This window comes from Hippopotamus amphibius, chromosome 2 (assembly GCF_030028045.1).
Source record: "Hippopotamus amphibius kiboko isolate mHipAmp2 chromosome 2, mHipAmp2.hap2, whole genome shotgun sequence".
Lineage (NCBI taxonomy): Eukaryota > Metazoa > Chordata > Mammalia > Artiodactyla > Hippopotamidae > Hippopotamus > Hippopotamus amphibius.
In genome coordinates, this window is record NC_080187.1 from 71,348,378 (window position 1) to 71,358,773 (window position 10,396).

General features: G+C 50.9%; 1 protein-coding gene across 1 annotated transcript; it reads left to right on the top strand.

Annotated features, from left to right (window-relative positions):
* The first annotated feature begins 137 nt into the window (after nt 1-137).
* RPP25L (ribonuclease P/MRP subunit p25 like) lies at nt 138-4,435 on the top strand. The gene is made up of 2 exons (XM_057723382.1): nt 138-1,531; nt 2,330-4,435. Exon 2 carries the CDS (start codon nt 2,364-2,366, stop codon nt 2,853-2,855), a length of 492 nt encoding a protein of 163 aa, XP_057579365.1. The 5' UTR covers nt 138-1,531; nt 2,330-2,363; the 3' UTR covers nt 2,856-4,435.
* Nucleotides 4,436-10,396: the final 5,961 nt, after the last annotated feature.

Here is a 10,396-nt window from a genome sequence, read left to right on the forward strand (position 1 = left end):
AGGAGTGTGTTAGCTTCCTGGTCTTGGATGGGTATGGTGGTGGGGATGAGGATGGTGGAGGCCAGAGTTGTCGGCCTTCCTGGTAGTTGGACCAAGAGCTATACTCTTCCTAGTCTGGCTTTCTAGGAGATGTAGAGCTGTCAGGATGAATGCTCTCATTTGCTTGATGTGAGTGTAACTTTAATTTATGTATCCATTTATCCCGCATTTACCAAGTATGCTCTAAATGTCAGATGCCATACCAGGTGGGGAGGACACAGGTAGGGTCCACCTGATTCCTGCCCTGTACAGGCTAGTGGGGGAGACAGTCAAGGAAAAGGGGAGGAACCAGATGGCACCAGGGTTCTTTGGGGGCGCAGAAGAAAAAGGGATGTGGGAGGCAGCCCTGGAGGGTGCTATGCAAGGTCTTTGAGAGCCAAAGGAGCAGCCTGTGCAAAGGCAGAGGGGAGGCTTTAAGCTTCTCTCTTAGGAGCCTACTTGGTGCTATTAGCCAAGAAGGGGAGCCTAAAAGAGGTTTGGATGCAGGGGGCTTTTGGGGGGTGGGCCGTGGCGGGGGGTGCGTTTGGAAAGGAGAGGGAGCATGTGAGCAGAAAACTGACGACACTTCACTCCTCCAAGTGTTTGCTGCCCCCCTGTGGTCTCAGGGACTGCTGTGGCTCCAGGCCCCTTTGCGTCCGCCTGCCCGCCACCCCCACCGGCGCGGTCTCACTGGCATCTCAAATTCAGCACGTCTGAACCTGGGAGTCATCCTAGACTCCTCCCTCCTAATCCGTCCCAACCAACAGTCGCCAAACCTGCTGGTATCTTCCAACTTAATCTACTTTTCCCCATTCCCACCGCTCTCTCTCTTGGCTCATTCTTTCAACAAATGATTTAACAGATATTTGAGCGCTTATTGTACGCGGGGCAACGTACGAATCTCCGTGGACGTGCCCCCCGGGATCTCGAGGCCAGGAGTCACCAGCGGTTGCGGCCCTCTCCCGCCTGTGCTGCAGCCACAGGGAGCTGTGCACACGAACCGGTTTGACTTGCGCCTGGTAAAAACGCCCGTGCCCACAGGGTGAGGTCTAAGCTCGGAACTCGGTGACCAAGGCTCTCGCCCCCGCAGCAGCGGCCACTTCACTCTGGCTCCTGTCCAAAGTGAAACCCGCTTCTCCGCCCTTGCTACTGCAGTGTGCTCAAAGGGTAACGCCCTCCCTGTCATCTTCTAAGGGCCAAATCCTCCGCATCCTTCGGACGCGGAGCTCCTCCGACGGCCGCCCCTCTCCGCCGAAGGGCTCTCTCCGTCCCAACAGGCGTGCTCCTTGCCCGGGGCGCAGCAGCGGAGACCGCCAGAGGGCCCCGGGTCCGCGCGTGCCGCGGCAGCTCACTCCCAGGCGTGCCGGCACCTCTCGCTTTGCGGGCGGAGGCGCCGCGGGCCCCGCCCTCAGGCACCGCCCCGTCCGGCTCGCGCGGCCCCGCGGGCTCGGCGCGCTCCCGGCGCGCGCCATCTTGGCTTCGGATCCAACGTGGAGAGTGCGTGGCCGCGACGGTGAGAGCCCGGAGCCCAGCGGGGTGGGGGCTCCTGGAGGTGCGGGGAGGAGAGGGGAGGCCGGCTGCTGCGCCGCTGCGGCCGGCTGGACACTGAGGGCGACCCGTGGCGGTGGGGGCCGCCGAGCCCGGCCGGTCGCGAACCCGACGCCAGGGGTAGCCTGAGCAGTCCCCGGCGTCAAGCCTCTGCCCCCGAGTGTCTGAGTGGCCTGGGTTGGGGGGATCGACCCTGGGAATCTCCGGGTGAGGGCTGCTCGGGTCTGTCCTGGGGGTCCCGGAGTGGGGGAGGGGGTCAGTTCTGTCTTTGGGGAGCTTTTGGATGAGGGCTCTGTCTGTCTCGGGGAGCCTGCGGTGTAAGGGCTTGGCCCTGTCCTCTGGGAGCACGAAGTGAGGGGCCTTGTCCCTGTCACCCCTCGGAGAGCCCTAGTGTGGAGCCCTCAGTCTTGTTCTCAGGGGGTCTCGGGTGCAGGCCCGGGCTGTGTCCCGAGGAGCCCCACAGATGAGGGAAATTCATTCCCAGTGCTAGGGAGCTCGGGATGAGGGGGCTTGACCAGTGTTGGGGGAATTCGATTCTGTCTCCAGAACTCCAGGGTTGGGGGAGGGTTGTGATCCTGTCCAGAGGAATGGGGTACAGCCCCCTCCCAGGGTGAGGCAGGCATGGCCCCCTGTCCCGGCGATGAGGGGATATGGTCCTGTTTCTTGGAAATCTGGGGTGAGGAGTGGGCCCATGTCCTAGAGAGCTGGGGTGGGAGGTGGCCCAGGGCACACTGCTTAGCATTCCTCTGACACTTCCCTGCAGTGGGCAGCAAGATTTAGACACGACAGCAAGCCGGATGGAGCACTACCGGAAAGCTGGCTCTGTGGAACTCCCGGCACCTTCCCCGATGCCCCAGCTACCTCCTGATACCTTGGAGATGCGGGTCCGAGATGGCAGCAAAATCCGCAACCTGCTGGGCCTGGCACTGGGGCGGTTGGAGGACGGCAGTGCAAGGCACGTGGTGTTCTCAGGTTCTGGCCGCGCTGCAGGCAAGGCTGTCAGCTGTGCTGAGATTGTCAAACGGCGGGTACCAGGCCTGCACCAGCTTACCAAGCTGCGTTTCCTGCAGACCGAGGACAGCTGGGTGCCAACCTCACCTGACACAGGTCTAGATCCCCTCACAGTACGCCGTCATGTGCCTGCAGTATGGGTCCTGCTCAGCCGAGACCCCCTGGACCCCAATGAGTGTGGGTACCAGCCCCCAGGGGCACCTCCTGGCCTGGGCCCCACACCTACCTCCAGCTGTGGCCCCCGACCCCGAAGAAGGGCTCGAGACACGCGGTTCTGAAGATCTGCTTGCAAGCTCTTCTCCAGGCCTGAATGTCTAGGATGGCTGTGCTGTCTTTGAGAAGCCTCTGTAACTGCTCAACATCCCCAACAAGACTTGGGTCTACAGAAGTGGGCCTCCCTGTCCTGCTTCCGCTTCCCTCTGGCTTGTGGAAAGGGACTGCTATGAAGAGTGGCAGGTGTGGTGTCTCTGCTGGGTTCTGGATTGCCTTCTACCTATAGTGCCTCTGATAAGCCTTCCGACAGAGGTCCAAGGAATGGGTTAGGAAATAAATGTTCTACCCATTTGTCTGATGAGCCTCCGCTTGGCCTGCTGTGTGGAGGTGGGATTAAAGGAATGGGAGTCCCTGCCCTTGACCCCCAGGAGCTCACAGGCTAGAGACAGAAAGGGTAGGCTCAGGCTGGCGCTGGGAGGATCTAGAGTCAATAAGAAGCCTCAAGCAGTAACCTGTGTCTAGACCCCTGGGTGGCTGCTTCCTGTTTTGGGCTGGTATAAGGACTCTGCCAGCTGAGACATTTTTCTCCATCTGCAGCATATAGACATACCTCACTTTATTGCACATTGCAGTTACTGCATTTTTTACAAAGTGAATGTTTGTGGCAAGCCTGCGTTGAACAAGTCTGTCAGTGCCATTTTTCCAACAGTGTTTTCTCACTTTGTGTCTCTGTCACATTTTGATAATTCTCACAAGGTTTCAAACTTTTTCATTATTATATTTATTATAGATCAGTGATCTTTGATGTTACTACTATAACTTGTTGAAGGCTCAGATGATGGTTAGCATTTTTTACAATAAAATATTTTTAAGCTAAGGTATATTTACATTGTTTTTTTAGACTTAGTGCTGTCGTACTCTTGATAGACTACGGTACAGTGGAAACAACTTTTGTAAGCACTGGGAAACCAAAAAATTCATGTGACTCACTGTATTGAGATCTTCATTTTATTGAGGTGGTCTGGAACTGAACCCAAAGTATCTCTGAGGTATGCCTGTATAATAGTACAGTGGTTAAGATCATGGTCTTGGGCACCAGACTGCCTGGATTTGAATCCTGGTTCTACCACTTACTGGCAAATTATTGCTGTGCGACCTTGGGCAAGTTATTGCTCTGTGCCTTAGTATTCTCATCCATAAAACAAGATATAGTGCTTACCTCATAGGAGTGTTATGAGGATTAAATGTAGAAATATACATACGATTCCTAGATACCACCTGGGCCTGTATCCACTCAGCCCTCCATATCTGTGGATGCAGAACTTGTGGATACAGAGGGCTGACTACCACACCATTTCATTTTATTTTTTTAAGAACTTTTATTGAGATACAATTGACATACAATAAACTGCATATATTGAAAGTGTACAATTTGATTTTTTTTTCCTATTAGTAATGTGTATATGGCAATCCCAATCTCCCAATTCATCCCCCCCCCCCCCCCCCCCCGCTTTCCCTCTTGGTGTCCATATGTTTGTTCTCTACATCTGTGTCTCTATTTCTGCCTTGCAAACTGGTTGATTTGTACCATTTTTCTGTATTCCGCATATATGTGTTAATATACAGTATTTGTTTTTCTGACTCACTTCATTCTGTGTGACAGTCTCTAGGTCCATCCATGTCTCTACAGATATCCCAATTTCACTCTTTTTTATGGCTGTGTACTACACCATTTTATATAAGGGACTTGAACATTTTGGTTAAAAAAAAATCCGTGGTGGCTCCTGGAACCAATTCCCTGAGGATACCAAGGGATGACTGTAAATGTTAATTGCTCTCATTATTAATGACTCAGCTTACAAACTTGCTTTTTCCTTAAAAACATAACCTCAATCCCACATTTCCCCTTCAGATCTCATCCTTTCATTTTTGCCCCTTGCTGTTCCTTTTCTGCCTCACCTTGGCTGTAGACTCTCAGGTTCACCATGGTCAGGTCAGGGGCATGAGGAGAGAGGCGAAGATTGCAGTGGTAGACGGGGGCTACAGGAACCAGCGCAGGACTGTGGGCAGTAACAGACTCAGTGAAGATTTGAGTGAATCGGGTCCCTCCCTGGATTTTAAGGTTTTCTGCATTGGGTCCAGTAGTCTGGGTGTCCAGTTACCAAGAAAGCACAAAATTTGGGCTCTTATGGGCCCATGTGGCAGGGTGCAAACAGCAGTTTGGGATTGTTGAAGTGATGTTTGGCTGAGGGGATAGGGCCAGTAAGGGCTTAGAGCAGAGATGAGGGGACTGTAGGGCCAGCAAGCTGTGGTCAAAACTTTGAACACTGCATCTTATTGTTTCTAAGGTAAGTTCCCCAGAGTGGAGGGGTGGGTGATGGAGATTCAGGGGATGTTAGGAGAGACAGGAAACCCTCTCAGCAGCTGCCCAGCTGGGCTTCTCATCTGTAGAAGGTCGTGAAGCATTAACACACTCCTTAAGGCTGTGGTCATGACTCGGGTGTCTTGCTACCATCAACTGCCTGACTTCTCCCCATTCTCTTTGTGGCTAATAAAGGGTTTTTGCTCCTGCCCAGCTTCTGCATATTGCCTTTTCTCTGAATGTCTCACTCACTTGAGTGTCTTCTGCCATCAACAACTCTCTGAGTATCATTGGTCCCCAGAGCTTTGGGACCAGGCTTCTTGCAGACTGTTGCTCTTTGGCTCAGCATCCCATCTGGATCCAATTTGCTGTGGCCAGGGTGGGATGATCACGTGGAATGTGACCTGTGTTGAGGGAATGATTCAGTAAGGTGGCATCACAAGCTCTGGGAGACCTAGGTTGGGCTCCCAGTTGGGCAGCTCATCATTAAATCACCATCTGGAGTCTCCAGGATGATGGCAGGGGTAATGTGGAGGGAAACTGAGCTGGGGTCAAAATCCCTTGCGAAGAACAGGATCTGCAGCTCAGAGAATCAGGAGATAGGACACAGGCTGAGGGAGAGATGGCTAGTGATTCTGGGGCCTTTTCCCTCTTTGGCCTCTACAGGGCCCAATTGGGGCCTGCAAGAGGAATTGCAGGGAGGGAGCCAGAGGGAAATGCCTTTAGAGTCAGAAAGTCTGACCAAGTTTAGGAAGGAGGGAGCATAATAAGTACTGCACATAATTGCCGATTCAATTCCTTCACTTCCCACTTTCTCTTTAATCTGCTGTAGTATGGCTTCTTCCTCCATAATCTCTTAGAAAAGGTAATGCCTGGCGCAAAAGGTAAGGAAGTGGAGATAGCTTTTTCAAGAAACTGTATTGTGATGGGAGGAGAGAGGTGATTGTGGGATACAGAGAGATTTATTTTTAATGAATTAGCAGAGACTTTTTTTTTTTTGAGAGTTCACCAATATTATATACATTTTCACAAAAAGCAAAGTGAACTCAAAAGAAAGGCTAAAGGACAAAACTTGAAAAAACATAAGGAAATAATAGTCTTTAAAAATATAAAATTGTCTAGTTAGTAATAATATGGGTTGTTTGAAACGTAATTGAATTTGTTAAAATATGTCATATTTACAAAGAGATCACTTGAAAAACTTTATTTTGAGTACCTCAAGAATATGGAGAGGCGTTAATCACAGAGAATACATCATGGCTGTCCATAGCCATCTATCTGGACCATGGCCCTTTATTTATTTATTTATTCAGCTAAAATTGGTCATTTCTATTTACATTTTTTTAAACAGTAAACTGCATATATTTAAAGTGAACAGTTTGGTACTTTTTCTTATTGGTAATGTATATATGGCAATCCCAATCGCCCAATTCATTCCTCCCAGCCCCTCCCCCCCCTCACTTTCCCCAGTTGGTGTCCATATGTTTGTTCTCTACATCTGTGTTTCTATTTCTGCCTTGCAAACCGGTTGATTTGTACCATTTTTCTATATTCTGCATATATGTGTTAGTATATGATATTTGTTTTTCTCTTTCTGACTCACTTCACTCTGTATGACAGTCTCTAGGTCCATCCATGTCACTACAAATGTCCTTACAGCTGAGTAATATTCCATTGTATATATGTGCCACATCTTCTTTATCCATTCATCTGTTGAGGGACATTTAGGTTGCTTCCATGTCCTGGCTGTTGTAAATAGTGCTGCGATGAACATTGGAGCGCATGTGTCTTTTTGAATTATGTGTTTCTCTGGCTATATGCCCAGTAGTCCCCATAAGTATTTAATAAGTGAATGAGTATTGAGTCTCCAAGCATGTGGCCAAGCCTCTGGGCCACACCCAGATCTGTCATTCTTTTGCTTCCTTAACCTCCCAGATTAGAAGACAAGATCCAAATTCATTCACTGGATGGCCTTAAAGGACCCCTTTTTGGTCAGTTCCATGGCACAGCCCATCTTTGGCTTAGTCCCCTTGGACTCTGGACTCTGGCCACACTACTTCCTCATTCTTCCCACTTGCCATGAGATTTTTCTGCCTCTGAGACTTTGCTCTTGCCATTCAGTCTGCTTAGAACTCATCAAGATTGCTCAAAGGACACCAGTGGCACTCCCTCTTCAGGGCCTACTTCCTCACTCCCCTCTATTTGCTGGGAGCTCAGGAATCTCTATAGAGAGCATCACCGCTCCCAGGTGATGTCTGGCTGCACTTCTGAGTCTGTCCACAAGATGGCAGCATTTGCGAAGGAATAGCCCGTCCCCTTCTCAGGGTCTGTGCAGAGTTGGGACACAAAGAGGTAGTCAAGACTTGAAATTTGGGCTTCAATAGGCTTAGAGACCTTTCAGTTATTCAACAAATAGCTAATTATCACCCATAATGTGACAGATATAGTCACCGGGCTTGGAAACTCCAGCCCCATGAGGGCTGTAAGCCATATATATAGGCGATTTCATTATTGGTGTGATAAGTATAGATATTAGGGAATTTCATTAGACTTCAGGAGTTCAGAATCTCTTGTCCAGTCTTTAGGGACAGGCAAAGATTCAAAGAGGAGGAGGTAATGCCTGTGTAGAAGCTTGAATAAGAGCTATGACTTCCCTGGCAGCCCAAGGGTTAAAGACTCCATGCTTCCAATGCAGGGGGTGTGGGTTCGAGTTCTCATTGGGGAACTGAGATGCTGCATGCGGCATGGCCAAAAAAAGAAAAGGGCTAGAATAAAAATGGAAAGGACATTCTGGGTAAAAGGCAGGCATGAGCTAAGGCATAGAGGTGAGAAGAGCATAGCAATGATCCCTGGAGCATGAAATTCAAAGCAGGGAGAGTGAGGAATGAGGCTCAGAGGTGGGTGGGGGCCGGACTGGAAAAGCTGGGGTGCCTGGCCAAGGAGCTCACACTTTTTCTTGAGGGTGATGGAGAGTCCCTGAAGGTGATAAGGAGGGCGTGATGTGGGATATCAGACTGATATTTCAGAGAGAGCTCTGGCTGCTACAGTGTGGAAAGTGAATTGGGGGCACAGGGCAGGGAGTGCAGTGAGGAAGCGGCTGTAAGAATCCAGGGGGAGATGGTGAAGCCAAAATTAAGGCTGGAGAAGGCCCTGGAGAAGCCCCTCCCAGCCCTTTAAAAGGCTTGGCACTTTGAAAGGGTTCCTGGCCCTAGGCAGCCTCTCCCCTACCATTTGAGCCACCTCAGTCCTTCTGTTCCTGAGACTCCTTTGGGCTCTATCCTAGCTCCTCTGATTATTCTGGCTGGAAACAGGTTGCTGTCAGTTTGCATGTGGAGGCCACAATGTCCTAAGTCCATCTCTGTTGGTAGATCTGAGCCTCAGCTCAGCCTACAACCCCAGCCTCTCTCAGTATGATCCCTTCATGCACCTCCCTCTTTGACTCCAGATGGCAGTGTGACTGAGGGGCCTCCTCCACCAGGGAGCCAGGGTGAGCATTGGTCACTTGCTGCCATGCCCCCTCCGCTGGAGTTCACATGCGCACATGTGAGTGAGTGTGTGTGCAAGTGCATGCATGCATGTGTATTGTTGGCAGGACTGATGCTGAGGGCAGGGCATCCCTGGAAAGCAGAGGGGCGTCACCTGAGGAAAGTCTGGAGGTAGGAAAGTACAGGGGAGTGTTTGAGGTGGGGGGAATGTTGTTAGCAGGGTCTGGCAGGGACAGGTCAGGACCCGCGAGGTTGGGCCTGGAGCCATGACTCTGTACTGCAAGCAGGAGGCACCACAGCCAGGTTTTGAGCAGGGATTGGGAGAGTCACCTTCATTCACAGTCTCATGAATATGCACGAAACCTGTTGCATTATGCAGATAGAAAGGATGTAAATGTATATGCAAATTTGGTGCTGCCCTCCCTGTTGCTATGGAAACCAAAGAATAGCAAGGAGGGGTCCAAACCCTGGGGAGACCAGGCTGGAGAGACTGGAGACTAGGAGACTCTCCTCTGTCGCCTGCTCTCCCAGTTCCTGCTGTTTTGATCTCATTCTCTGCCTCACTCTGTCTTTGTCTCCTTTTGCCTTGCTCTCTCTCCATCTCTCTGCCTCTCTTGATCTTTTTGTCTCTCTCTATGTTTTCTCCATCTGTACTTCTCCCTCCTGGTTTTTCTTTTCTGTCTCTTAGTCTCTGAGTGTCTGTGTATGTATATTGTTGACTCCATGTCATGGTTGCTCTGTGACTCTAAGACACTGTTTCTCTGTGACTCCATGTCTCTCCCTGTCTTTGTCTCTGTGTCTTTAATTCCATAGCTCTCCCTCCTTCTGCATCTCCCTGTCTCTGTGTCTCTGACTCACATCTCTATTTCTCTGCATCTCTATTTTGGTGTCTGACTCTGATTGTGTCTATTTCTTGGTCTCTCTCCCAGGTTCTCTCTCTCTTCTCTTTTGCTCTGTCTCTCTGAACCTCTTATTCCAATGCTTGTCTCCATCTGATGGGAAGGACAGGAAGCTGCACATCTGTCCTTGCCTGATGGGATGCTCCACCCCTGGCCCAGCTGCCAACATGTTCAAGGATTCCTATGCACTCTCCCCACATAAAATCCTGTTTTTGGTCTGGCCCCTGTCACAGTGTTGGGACAGGATCCCCGTGACAGACTCAGGCTGACTGCCAGGACACCAGGGCTCCCGGCCTTTGCCTGCTGTGTGACCCTGCCTAGTGTTTCTCCCTCTCTGGATCTGTAGCCCCAGCTCTCTCTCCTTGAAGCTGGTGGGCACCTTGAGGCCATGATGTGCTGGGAATAGGGAGTTGAGAGGGAGGTCTTAGTGGTTCACCCATCTAGCCCTCTGCTCAAGGGCTGACATGAGGGGCCTGGCGGGGTCCCAGGTATGGGGGCGTCTGGGCCTAGTTGAGACCAATCCTGGCCCCCAGAGAAGACTCCTTGCTGAGTCACAGAGTCAAAGAGCAGCCTTTCCACAGCCTCTCCGTGCTCCTGCCTGCTGCAGCCTCAGCCGTCCAGTTCCCTGCTTGGGGTCCTTTGTTTGCCCCTCCTTCACTTGGTTTATGTGTATAAAGCACCAATTTCACACATGCCTTGTACCTTCACAGATCCACAGTGATATAGAAATGTCATCTGGACTTTTTGTATCCCTGACTACCACCCTCCCAAGTAGGGGCTCTTTGGTCCAAATGAAGAACCTAGACTCTTCAACCCCCACAGTTTCCTATCCCTGGTGGCCTCAGTTTGGGAGTGCAAAA